Source organism: Rousettus aegyptiacus, unplaced genomic scaffold (genome assembly GCF_014176215.1).
Source record: "Rousettus aegyptiacus isolate mRouAeg1 unplaced genomic scaffold, mRouAeg1.p scaffold_m13_p_8, whole genome shotgun sequence".
NCBI classification, from domain to species: domain Eukaryota; kingdom Metazoa; phylum Chordata; class Mammalia; order Chiroptera; family Pteropodidae; genus Rousettus; species Rousettus aegyptiacus.
The window spans coordinates 66660216-66673922 of NW_023416311.1; the positions used below are offsets into that span (position 1 = coordinate 66660216).

General features: G+C 38.1%; 1 protein-coding gene and 1 pseudogene across 1 annotated transcript in view; one reads left to right on the forward strand and one right to left on the reverse strand.

Moving 5' to 3' along the window:
• BHMT (betaine--homocysteine S-methyltransferase) overlaps positions 1 to 13707 on the reverse strand; it is a 17866-nt gene continuing 4159 nt past the window's right edge. Inside the window, exons 3-8 of the mRNA XM_016118851.2 lie at positions 9493 to 9611; positions 8314 to 8505; positions 7753 to 7900; positions 4869 to 5051; positions 3140 to 3368; positions 1 to 1373 (exon numbers count right to left, since the gene is read on the reverse strand). Coding sequence (XP_015974337.2) covers positions 1190 to 1373; positions 3140 to 3368; positions 4869 to 5051; positions 7753 to 7900; positions 8314 to 8505; positions 9493 to 9611 — 1055 coding nt within the window. The 3' untranslated portion in view covers positions 1 to 1189. The remainder of the gene's footprint in view (positions 1374 to 3139; positions 3369 to 4868; positions 5052 to 7752; positions 7901 to 8313; positions 8506 to 9492; positions 9612 to 13707) is intronic.
• LOC107497233 overlaps positions 8409 to 13707 on the forward strand; it is a 20816-nt pseudogene continuing 15517 nt past the window's right edge.

Consider the following 13707-nt stretch of genomic DNA (forward strand, 5'->3'; position numbering starts at 1 on the left):
TCATTGCTCTTCCTTTTTTAATAGCTGAAGAAATTACAATTGCAAAACAGTAGAATCAATCCAAGAATGTTTAAAAAGCAGCATGAACTGTTTCCTAATACATGAAGAGTAGCCATGTTTATTTTAATGGTCTTGCATCATCAGGCTTGAGCTCTCATAGGAGAGTAGATATTATTAAGTAAAAAATATCATAGCTCTCAACCTAAGAAACCTGGGTAAAGTTTGGAGAATTTCGCTCTCTCTTTATTATGCTTCAAGCTATCAAAGTGACATAAGCTCATTGCTCCTCAGCCTTACAGACTGGAGGCATGTAGGTGGATTCAGTTCTGAGTAGGATGGAGAGGACCTAGATAACAACCCTTTCTGGCCCCCTCCCTATTGGTCAATATACTTTTTAGTGGTCAAAATGGGTCGGCAAAGAGAGCAGCTCTGGAATTCTGAGAGCAGGATTCTGGACTTTGCATGCTTATTGATTAGGTCCCATGTGACCGATCTTCTAAAAACAAACTTACAGAAATAAGAAAGTTCGCAGAGCTAACATGTCCCATAGCAGTGTTTTTCAAACTACGTTGGGCCAAAACCAGTTTATGTAATGGGTCATATACTTAGTTTGAGGAATCCCAACCAGTATGTTATGTTTTATTAATGAAATAGGATGGAAATGAATGGAATAGAAAATGCCAGAATGGATCACACATTTTGTTTCAATGGTTGAATGCTATATGTTTTACTGGTCATTATATAAATTGTGTTTCTTGCTAAGGGTCGTGTTCAAAGGAGCTTGGAAGGCACTTCCCTATAGCACTTTATCTGCCCCTATCTGGTTGCTGAGCCATTTATGACAGCTCACATCTAATCCTCTTTACTAGCCTGCAAACTTCTTGAAGTAGGATTAATGTCTGAATTACTTTTCTTTAGCCACAGTGATTTCATTAATACCTTATACATGGTGGGTGCTTAGTAAACCTGCTTAAGATTTACTTCTTTACTTATTTTGCTTCTAAGGAAACTTCTAAAATATACTTTTAAAATCGTCAGAAGCTATTTGTAATTCTTTTTGTTCAGCTCATACCAATTTTATGTGTATGCTGGCGTTAATATGACCATAGCTTTTTAACCATTTTTTCCTTATTTCTAAGAACTGTGACTCAAACAGAGGAATTCACAAAATTGGGTTCCACTGAGGCTACTATGCAGATTTGAATTTCTGTTTTTCAAAGAGCTCCTTCAGCTGCTGCTCAGTTGTGGCTTCTTTCTGCTGCATCAGCTCAGTTGTTCCTTTGGTCACTCCCCAGGCATCAGGCTTTGACATTGAAGGGTTGTATGGCCTGCCCGAGGCTACCTGAAGATTCTCCCAGTATTCCTTCCTGGTCCTGAGTGAACAAAATACATGTTAGACTCCTCCCAGAGTGTCGGTCTTCATGTCATTGAACTCATCTTTGCACATTCAGTAATCTGGACTAAAACTAAATCCCCCTGCCGCTGCCCCAGAATCAGTAGGTCTAAAATTACTTTGAATTCCTTCTCTTTAGCATATGCAAAGGGATTAAAAGCTAAGAATTAGAATAGGGACATTTTCTATCCAATTTACCCTACCTCTCCATCCTCACTTTTTGGCACTCTGCCTCACAAACCAGCTGAGCACAATTTGCTCAAATCCAGTATTACCAGCTGAGCACAATTTGCTCAAATCCAGTATTACCTCTGTACCTCTCATTCTATGGATCCTGCCTACTTCTTTCTATATCTATCATCTCTGTCTAGTTTAGGCTTCATTATGTCTGGTATCATTTTAACGAAGGCTTCCTCAGAGGTTTCCCAGTCTCAAGGCTATTAAAACTTGCTAACTTGCAAATCTTAACCTGTCCTAGACCGCTTGCAACCCTCCAGTCTCCTCACTGCCATTGGGATGAGGTCATACCCAGCTCATGAGCATGAATAAAAGGCTGCCTCCTCTTCCTGACATGTGTCTTCTATCAAATTCTGTCTCTGATATTCTTAATACACTATTCTCTTTGCATCTCTTAGTGCTGTCCTGTAAGCTGTTTCCCGTAGGCCATTTCCTTATCTGGCAATGTAATTCACACTTCAAAATCTAGCTGGGCATCTACTTTCTCAGAAATCCTTCTTTCACCTCCCTCTGCCTTGTGCCCCCATGGGCCATTAGCTCAGACCACATAACATCTGTACATATCTTTGTTTTTGAACTCTTTATGTCAGTTTGAACTCACATGTTTATCTCTCTGCCTAACTAGACTGTTAATTCCTTGGAGACGGGGTTGTCCCTTGTCCACATTGCTTACCTGGACTGCAACCTCTTAAACTCTCAGTGTCCACAACAGTGTCTGACAAAGCTGTGCTCAGTTAATGTTGGTTGAACAGAGCAGAACTACTCCCTCTGCTTGGAGCACTCAACCCTCCACCCCTTTCCCTATCTTGTGGAAGCCTACTTAGCCCTTTAAAGCCCAACCAACAAATCCTTACTACTGAAACATCTTTCTATTAGGCAGAGATAGTCCTTCTTTTCATTGTTATTATTCTTTTTTTTAATCTATGCTTTTATGATTAAAGCAGTTACCACACTATAATACCTTGGCTTTCTTATCTATTTTCCCTAGCATACCTTGAGATTCTTTAAGCTAGGGGCCATAGCTTTTCATTTCTCTGTTCCTAGTGCCCTTCATACTCCCTGATGTAAAATCTGTTTATTGCTCATCTGCCCCACTGGAATGCAAGCTCTGAGGGCAAAGACCTTTTCTATCTTACTCACCATTGTATCCCCAGCTCCAAGAATCATGCTTGGCACAGAACAGGCACTTGATTACCATTTGTTATACTTAAGTTATACTTAAATCTTAACAATCAATTGATTCAATGTTAGTGTCCCCCACATGGATGGTTTCCTAGAGCATGAAATCAACATTTCATTGAAACTTATATTATTTACATTCTATATTCTTAAACATTCCCCAGAAATCACTCCATAAAGATGTTTTATAAATATTTCTGTGACAGAATTTAAGGAAGAGAACTGACTCTATCATCACACAGCAAATTAGCTATACTCTTTGTAATGACTTCCCTTGGATATATAATCTGCATGAGTTTGGTTTGGTAAATATAGTTTAAAGATTCTTACCTTGCTCTAACCCATGGTTTGGTGTGCATGTCCAAACCACTTCCCCAGGTGCCATGTTTTTCTGAAGCTGGTGGCAAAAATCCCCTTTCTGGGGCCAGTTCCTCTGCAATTGCCCTGATGTGGTAGGGCTCAAATCCACAGCATCCGCCAATGTACCTGACCCCCAGGTTGTAGGCTTCTCTGGCATATTTCTGAATATCCCATCTGGTTGCAACTCTGGGCTCCAGCCCTACAATAAACAGCATTATGCCCAAATTCTTTTTTTAAACAAAGTATTCAAAATGAACAGCTGTAATAAGTATGTAGTCTTCAATAAATGAGATAAATACATTGTCAATATTTAATTCTTAACTTTTAAAAACTATTAGCTACTTTGTGTCTATATATCCAGTTTTAAATGCTGTGGTAGCCAGCCTTCACAATGGCTCCCCATGACCACTGCCCTCTGATGTTCTCACCCTTGTGCAGTCTGTCCCTCTCCCACGTTATATCAGGTTGGTCTGTGAGAGCAATAAAATATGGCAGAAAATGGTCTCTGACTTCTGGGGCTACATCGCAAAAGGCATCATGGTTTCTCCCTTGTTCTCTCTTGGAACACTTACCCTGGGGAAAGCCAGCCGCCATGGTGTGGGAACATTCAAACACCACAGTGGAAAGGCCCATGAGCGGAGGAACTGAGGCCTCCAGTCAACAGACAGCAAGAAACTGACACCGACTCCCAACAGCCAACTAAAAGAGCTTGGAGATAAATCTCCCAGTCCCCATCAGGCCTTCAGATTACGATAGCCCTGGCCAATGACTGGACTGCAACTTCTTAAACCCTGAGCAAAAACCACCCAGCTAAGCTGCTCCTGAATTCATGACCCACAGAAACTATAAGCCAATAAATGCTAAGTTTTACAGTAATTTGTTATACAGCAATAACAAATGCTTTGCTATTCTTCTTTTGCTCTTTTAGAGTGATTATTTTATAATATCTTACTTCTCTGAGGGTGCCTATAGTATATAGAATACGTACAGTATAAGGACCTAGGAATGGAATAGGAGGCTGCTCATGCTCTGGCCCTGCTGACACCTCTACGCTTGATCTTCAAAGGAGACTTACCCTCACTACCAAAATGCACTGAAAGACTTTATCCCTCTGCTGAGATTGCAAGTATTCCCGTACTTCATCTGCTTAGTTTCTTCTTTCAAATTTGTCATACAGTAATCTAATGATGGTATCTTCTCTCCACCCTCAAACCCTGGAGTATCTGAGCAACAATCAAAACAGGAGAAAAGGATCCTGGAGATAACCTGGGCTAACCTTCTTATTTTCTGATGAGAAAATTGAGTCTAGAGGAACTAAGGAATTTTGCTAAGGTTATGCAACTCAGCAACAGAGCTCGAACCAAAACCCAAACCTTCTCTGATCTCACCATGAGAACATCCTTTTTACCAATCTGAAAGTATGACTAATTAGTTGTTTATATAGGTATTGATTCAACTTTGCTTTTACACATAAGTTCAGAGGTCTTTTCTGCTTGTTGGTCCCATCTTTTCCTTCTCCTGCTGTCCAATATCAAAGAGCTTGTGGCCGTAGGGAGGGAAGTAAGGGGCTAGAGATGAGAAGATATGCAGCCATTTTTTTTTTTTTTTTTTTACCAGGATAAAGGTCTATGGCTATAGATTTATTTGGAATTCGTCAAACATAAAGACATCAAGAGGGTGTATAGAATGCCTCTCTTACCAAAGGGGAATTCTGGCAGATCGATAAATCCCTGTTTGTTGCAGTCAGGAGTGTGGTAGGCCAAGGGCTGAGTCATCAGGTGGGCTTTCAACCGGGCAGCCTGCAGGCCTTCTTTCATGAGCTTCACTGTTTGTAAACTAATTGTGGGGTCAAAATGGCAGTTCACGCCAATGATGGAAGCTCCTGAAAGTGGAAAGAACATTTTAGCTGTGGGGAGTCACCATATACAGGGAGGCCCAGCTCTCCTTTCTAAATCACAGGAAGCGAAGCTTTTATTTACAATGGTGAATTTAGAAATACAACATTTGAGCCTTGCTCCCTGCAAACTTATCTTACCTTTAGGCAAGAATGATTACAAACGGGCATCAAGTGCTTTCTGTGAAAAGTGCTTTGAAGAGTCTGGTATAATTGAAGTGTCATTTATACACACTTGGCTGTCCATCTTTTTTTTTTTTTTTTTAAATCATTATAAGGGTTTTTTTTAACTTCAAATTTTAATAGTCAATTTTCCATCTTTGACATTATATTGCAAGCATAATGATTTTTCAGCACTCCCAGCTTCTCAATTGCACCCATGGTTACTGTAGCACTCATTTGAAGAATAAATCAATGTTCTCTTTCCTCAGGCCAATTTAATAATATCACTAATCCAGATTCTAGGAGCAGCAGAGCTGATGCTGCAAGCTGAGGTATTTGGTTTTTTGTGGCAGGCGTCTCCTTGCTGGGCTAGGTATACAGTTTGCTCTTCATTTTTTGTTCCAATTGGGCCTCCCTCCCAGTCATTCCTCTGAATCAGTTTTTGTCAAGGACACTGATGACCTCAATCTTACCAAATCCAGTAGTCGCATCTCTGTTCTCCTTTTACGCCATGTTTCAGCAGCTTTCAGTCTGGAGGATCACCCCCTTCTTCATCAACACTCCCTTTCTCTTGGCTTCTGAGAATTTCCCACATGCCCTGAGTATTGCTCTTATTTCCCTGGCTGCTATTTTTGGATATTATGTGCCAACCCCTCCTCAAGTCTGAGGAGGTTCAAGTCTGAACCTTTCAATCCTGCATCGTTCCAGGATCCTACTGAGCCATCTTCTGCTCTTCGCCCACACTTCCTTTTTAGCCCCAGGGCTTCCAGCACCTCTAGATCCAGGACTCTCCTAAATTTCTCTCTCTATTCTTGACCTTGCCATTGGATTCCAGACTTGTGTATCCAACAGCTTACTTAACATCTCACTTGGATTGTGATTTCTCTATTTTTTTTCTTTCCTTTATTTTTTTTAGGAGGATATTCTGCTGCCAGAGTTTTTCTTTCCTTGCTTGATGTTATTACACTCATGAATTAATCATACACTGGTGAGTTATTGGATTTCTATTAGGTATAAGGGTCTTTGTGAGGGGTTCTAGAGAAATGTAAATATAGGACATAGTCACTGACACCAAGGATTTTATATTTTAGTACAAAGCTTCCTAAAGTTTCTATATGAAAATAAGGTTCTCTGATCAATTAAGTTAGGTAGTAGCTATTTACTATGTCTATGGGACGTAAAAAAGGCTCTGAGAAGTTCTGCAGTAAATAGACCTGCTTAACTTGGTTTAATATAGCATTTTCTAAATGTATTGGACTACAGAACTCTATGAACATTCTCATAGATTAGAAAATGTCAGTTGAGGATATACCAAATGAGGGGTATATATGGAAGGTGTTATAGTTGCTGAGAGGAGGTGATCATTTGGTGTAGAGATGATTATGTAAGGGTACATGGAGGTAGAATTTGATCTAACATTGGAAGATAGACTAGATTTATTAGATGGATATTTATTAAGGACCTATTATGTGCTAGGCACAGGGCACTCAATGCTGAGCAAAACAGTCTCTGTCCTCTTAGATCTTACAATCTAGTGAAAGTCAGACATTAAAGAGATAAATGAGATAAGTGTGAAGTGCTACAAAAGATGTAAAAAGAGTATAATGATTTTAAACACTGTAACTACCTACTCTGAACAGAATGGTGAGGGAAGGATGAATTGCAGGCTAAGAATCCTTGCCAATTCACAACAAGGATGATGAAGGCCTCCTCTGATCTTCTTGAGACAAGTTAACTTGCTTCTCTCCCTATTTTTATATTACCAAAAATTAAGATAATACAATTTCATTCCTAAATATAAATAATTGTTATAGTTAATGAAAAGTGTGAAGTGACTTTCATGAAATATCGGGATTTGGATAGAAATCAGGAACAAAAAAAAATAGCCAATCAAAATCTCTCCATTCCATGGAATGAGTCGGACTCCTTCACTGACACTGAGCTATTTCTTGTGTTAAAATTGAGGCAGATTGGAAAACAATCTGTCTTTTTCCTGATTTAAATGAAATTCAATATTAGGAATGGAAATTATATAAAAAGATAAATTAGGTGGTCACTATTTCATATCAAAGGATTTTTTGATTTATTATACCAATTACAAAATTCAAAGCATACTTGTAATTTACAAGAATGGAAAAACTTTGGCAAAGAGGGCAACTGACTTAAAAGTTATTAAAGTTTAAAGACCTCAACTTGAGATAAATTAAAATTTTTTTAAAGCACAATTTTTCCTAATGCTCATTTTGGTTTACCAAAATTCTTCTTATTCCTAATTGTTAAACCTTCAGCATAGGTCTAGTTGCTCAAAGGCTGGTATGTATGTATACTTTTTTTTTTTTTAAACAACAACAACAACAACATTTTTTCTCTTTAGGACTCAATAATAATATTATCAATATTTCTAAAAAAGTTAATAAATGGTTTTCCTGTTAATAAAGTTAGCATATAGTGATTCATAAATAGATCTGAATTTGTATGTCATTTTAAAAGACTCATTAATAGCAAATCTATCAAAATCCATCATCACCTGCTTTAACTAGACGCACTGCACACTCGCCAGGGGACACGCCGTGCAAATCTCCTTCTGGGCCAATACACATGGTCGCTGCCACTGGTTTTCTAGATGCCTTCAAGGCTTCAACTGCCCACACAGCCTCTTCAACGTGTTCAAAATACTGAAATAGGATAAGATTAAGATACTTTTAATCTTGTTTCCCCCAAACAATTTGAAAACTTATTCTATTGCTTAATAATTTAATTATTACTAGGTGACTGACCTTAAAACTCTGAATTTGAAATATTTTGAATGTTAAGAATTTGACACTGAGACCCACCAGCATTTTAAAAATGAAATAGAATAGCAATATCTTTTTGTGGATTGCCATCAAAAGGTTTGAAGAACACTGTATTAGATTAACTGAATCAAATTCAGTAAGAGCTCTACATTGAATAAAGATTTTAAAACTAAATATTACTATTACTAGTCATGATTGGTACCTAATAGCACATGGTCCTCATGAATACCAAAGGCAGAGAACAATGTACTAAGTGTACTTAGTGTCCCATCTTTGATTATATCTTTGTTTACCTCTGCAATCAAGAAGTCCACATTCTTCCTTATAAAGACCTCTAACTGTTGCTGAAATACTTTTTTAACTTCAATTTCACTCTTGCAGCTGAGGTATGAAGGTGTCTGACTCACGCCTCCTGCCACCAAAGCGTCTCCCTCATCAGCCACTTGCCGGGCAATATCACAAGCAGCTTCATTGACTTTCTGCCCCTAAAACAGTGAGTATATAATACATCTGCATTTTCATGTGAAATTGAAACAAAATTATTATTCAAATGGCCACATCAAAGTTATATGTCACAATGGTGATTTGATTCCAGAAGGTGACAGTGAAGAAATACTTCAGTGCTTTACCAAGTTGAGCAATTTGCAGTAATAGTAACACCAATAATTGTGATGAAAAAATAAATCTAATGATGGTATCTACCATATGACATTATACCAAAGGTCTGTGAGAGGGTAGAAGTCTTTACATAAAAGATCTGGTCTCTTTCAATGCCTAAGCTGCACTTAAAAGAATACCTACCAAATAGTGGTGATACTGATGATAATTTGCCTTTGTGATTAATAAGAATAAAATGCAATTAAAATGACTACAGAATTCATGAATTTTTGTCTTTCTGTATTTTGTTAATTAACAGGTAAATGTATCACAAGTAAGTTTTTTTTCATTACTTAGATATTAAAAATGGGCACTTCGAAAAACCTCAGTGTTGTAAGTCATGCAGACATGGAATTTTGAAACCCTTTTTTGTTTTAGAGATGAAAAAATTGCCACCTTGATGGGAAAGGTAAATAGCTTGCCCAACATCACACAGTTGATTGTAGCTAAGCGAGGAAGATTCCAGGTTCACTTATTCCTTCTGCCTATGACCTTTCCCCTACACCGTGCCACATTAAAAACCTGTGAGAATCTAAGAATTTGTAAGGATACCCACTCAGCAACTAGTCAAGAAACTAAGAGAATCACTAATCATCAAATATCTCTTCTCTGATATGTTTCATGAAATACCTTTCTGTCAATTTTGGGGTCTCCAGATAACACCTAAGAGTGTTATTCACATATATCTCATTTCCGTATTATTGAAAACAAAACAAAACTCTGAAAAGGCTCAACATTTTTCTCTGTGACAACTTTGGTGATGACCTGTATATCCACTATACCCTTCTGAGAGTGCCATGCATGGTTTTACTCACAGATATTTTCTCTGCAACATAGTTTCCCCGGTTCTCCAGCTTGTCTTCACTCCCATAAAAGGAGAAGGTCTGCATGACATTTGATCCAGCTCTGAGGAACTCTCGATGAAGCTGGCGAACTGGGAGATTGAATGAAGAAAGACATTAATTGCTATCAATTTATTAACCGATGATGTTTTCAAAAGGCACATAACCACACGTTTCTGGTAGCAGAGTAGAATAAGAATTGGAGCAAGGTTCCCAAACATGTCCATGGATGAATGCCAAATGGCAAAGCTTTCCCCAGTTAGAAGAAATATGATAAAAGTTTACATATATGTGTGTATATATATATATAACCAAATGTATTCAATTTAAAGAATCACCTATTCTGTGCTCTAAAATAGTGGTCCTAAATCCTGGTTGCCCATTAGATAACCTGCAAGCTTTTAAAAACTAATTGGATCTAGGGTCAATCCCACAAATATTCTAATTTAATTGGTTTGGAGCAGGGCACAGACTATATTTTTTTTGAGGGTTCCCTAACTGATTCTTATTTTTAGCCTTGTTGAGAACCTCCATACTAAGACAGTGAAATAATGCTCATTTTATAAAGTAATAGTGAGACTTATCTGGTTTTTGTTTCGTCAGGGGAAGTAACTGGGCAAAGTAAGAAATCAGCAATCTAATATCAGCCCCTGAAATTTATTTTGAAGTTTCAGAGGCCTATGAAATCTAAAAGTCTGGAAACAACTACACTAGTGGCTAGGAAGTTATTAGGACACTGGAGTTCTGAGCCCTCGGGGGCTGAGACTGGCAATGAGTCTGGCATCTTTGCATCCTAGGTGCCTGGTAGACTGCAAAGAACATGGAAAGCTCAATGTTTTTTGTTTTGTTTGTTTGTTTGTTTTTGTTTTTACAGTGAAAACATTTTATATTTAGAATTAGCCAGCTGGACTCAGTTTAGATGATCTCAATTTTGTTGGCAACATCCAAAGTATCATAGTTGGGAGCCTGTTGAACACATGCCTTCTTATCTCCATTCGGCCATTATCTGATCAGGGCATTGACCTTGGCCACGTCAATGTCATAGAGCTTCTTCACAGTCTGTCTGACCTAGTGCTTGTTGGTCTTGACATCCACAATAAACATGAGTGTATTGTTGTCTTCTATCTTCATGGCTGACTTGGTAGTCAGGAGAGACTTGATGATGGCATAGTGACCAGGCTTGTTTCTCTGGGGGTGCTCTACTGAGGGTGTTTGGGCTGCTTTCAGAGCCACAGTGTCTTGGGCCCTTGAAAGGTGGGTGACATGTGTATTTTTTCTCCTCCTCCTCCTCCTCCTCCTCCTCCTCCTCCTCCTCCTCCTCCTCCTCCTCCTCCTCCTCCTCCTCTTCTGCTTCTTCTCCTTCTCCTTCTCCTTCTCCTTCTCCTTCTCCTTCTCCTTCTCCTTCTCCTTCTCCTTCTCCTTCTCCTTCTCCTTCTCCTTCTTCTTCTCCTCCTTCTTTTTTTTTGGTGGCTGAGGACATCTTTCAGCACTGCTTTTTTGCCTTCAAAACTTTTGTTTGGCTTTGGCTTCAGGGGAGGTAGGGGCTTCGTTCTTCACTTTCGATGCCATCTTCATGGAAAACACTCAGTTTTTGTTTTAAATGGACAAATAAGTGAATAAAAAAAACTCCCCTGAATTTCAGGAAATGGGTTTCAAAGCTTGAAGCCAAATCTTTGTTTTTAAAATCATGGACACTTTAATTCTCAGTGGGAATTTTAAAGGATGCCTAAATTAGGGGGCTTTGAACTTGTTCTAATTAGCAACAGAACCAATTAAAAACACCTGCTATGGGTATCCATGTACCAATCAGATGAGCTGCTATAATTGGAGCAGGGGTTGCAGGGCCTGTAGAATAGGTTTCTGTACACTAGAATGACATGGTTTATAAATAGGAAGTCCACCCAGGTTGTCTTTAGGTAGATTTCCAGAGACTCTGGAAAAACCTTGGAATGGTAGGCAAATTGTTTGTATACATATGCATTTTATAGAGCAGAGGGTTTATATCGTTTTATCAGATTGTTCAGAGAGTGGTGAGCCACCTCCTTGTTCTTAGTGATTTGATTATTCTACCATTCCTAAAACTGAGGTGCTTCTCAAAATGTGACACAACTTAGACTTACCTTGGAGGGAAATTATTATAAATTCACATTCCCCAAAGCCTTCCAGACCCAGCAAACCTGAATTCCTTGCTGAATTCAATGCTGATTACAGTAGGTTCAAAAACCACCACTTTTGCCATAAATGTCAGTAGAATAATTAGTTTGATAATTTCTGGATATCTTTTCAATTTCTACTTTTTGTTTTCTCTCATCATAAAACTCCTGAGTCATCCTCTAACCAGTAATAGGGTAACTGCTTCCTATGACGAGGACACAGCCTGTACTAATTAATTACATTCCTGTTATGGTTTTAAACTCTTCATTATACTAGTTTTATTTTAGCACCACAGAACCTAAATGCTACCCAGTCTCTTGACTAAGTTGCTGAGTGGGTATCCTTACAAATTTTTAGATCCTCACAGGTATTTTTTAATGTGACATTATATAGAGGAAAGGTCATAGGCAGAAGGAGTCAGTGAAACTGGAATCTTCCCAACTCAGCTATAATCAACTGTGTGATTTTGGACAAACTGTTTACCTACACCATCAAGGTGGCAATTTCTTCATCTCTACAATGAAAAAAGAGTTTCAAAATTCCATGAGTCTGTGTGACCTATATAGCATTGGGGTTTTATGAAGACAAGTGTCCATTTTTAATGTCTAAATAATAAGAAAAGACCTTACTTGTGATACGTTTACTTGTTAATCGAGAAAAACAAAAATTCAGAAAAAAATACAGAAAGACAAAAATTCATGAATTCTGTAGTCATTTTAATTGAATTTTATTCTTATTAATCTTAAAGGCAAATTATCATCACCATCACTGCTATTTGCTAATTTATCTTCACAGTGTTTCATAAGGTGTGTTTAGTTTTTGGGGGGATGAAAAATGTTTACAATATTCATGCTCTGCATGAGAGTGACGGTCAGTTTTCATGCTATTTTACGTAAATGAATTTGTGTATCCGCAGGTGGTTTTCTAACTTAGGCTAGGTGATACCTAGAATTGAGATAGACCCTGAAAATTTCCTGGCAAGCTAGATTGCACCTGAAACATTTTTATTAGAACTGGGCTTGACTTTTTATAGCTGGAAATGGTGAGAAAGGGGAGGTTATGCTATAGAGCCACAATCCCTTTTCCAAGCCATTTTGGGACCAAATGTGTTTGGAATCCAGAATTTTGAGGAATTTTAGAAAGTTAATGTATACATATGTATTATATATTATGTAACACTCTCATTAGGGCCTGAAGCATGCCTCCCCCTCAATGAAACACATTAATACTTTTTTTTTTGCATCAAAATATATGACTACCCTCACTAAATGGTACACAATTATAAATATCCTCACATTAATTCAGGTCACATTTTATCCCTAAATGATTTTGCTGCAAACATATTATCCCACTGACAAAATACTGCAAAATTTTATTTGACCTTTTAGAGTTCGCTATGGAATTCCAGACTTTCATTTCTCAAGTTAAATTTACAAGGGTACTATCTAACTATGCTTTGTACGTATATAACTGAGAGATATTACATACATATACATATAATCTCCCTCAGGTTGCATCCCACTTCCCCTCCTGGCCATAAAAGATTTGTAGTCAAAAAAGAAAGTGAGAATAAAGTATATAGGTATGTGTGCAGGCTATGTAGATAATTAAATTTAAATAGGGTGGGGCTAGTATACAATGAATTTAACCAGTTGGCACATATACAATGGAGGCTATCTACAATATAGTGAGTGATACTGTAAATTGTAACTTAAATTGGTAAGGAGGGAAGGATGACACATGTAGAAGAATGGATAATAAACACTAAAATGGAAGGGATGAAAAACTGAGAATTCTTGATGACATTGAGGAATGGCAGTATTAGAGAGAGTGAACAGAAAAGATAGGAAGTGGTGGTCAGAGACTGAAGTTCTGTTCATTGAGATTTCAGAGGTGGACAGCTATTGGTGATGGCAAGGCCTAGGAGTGGGATGCTCAGGTGGGGGTGGAGGGAGAGTTCAATTGGAGATGAGGAGATCAAGGCACTAATGGGAAGAGTGCTGGAATCTGAAGTCACCTAGAGAGGTGGGAGAG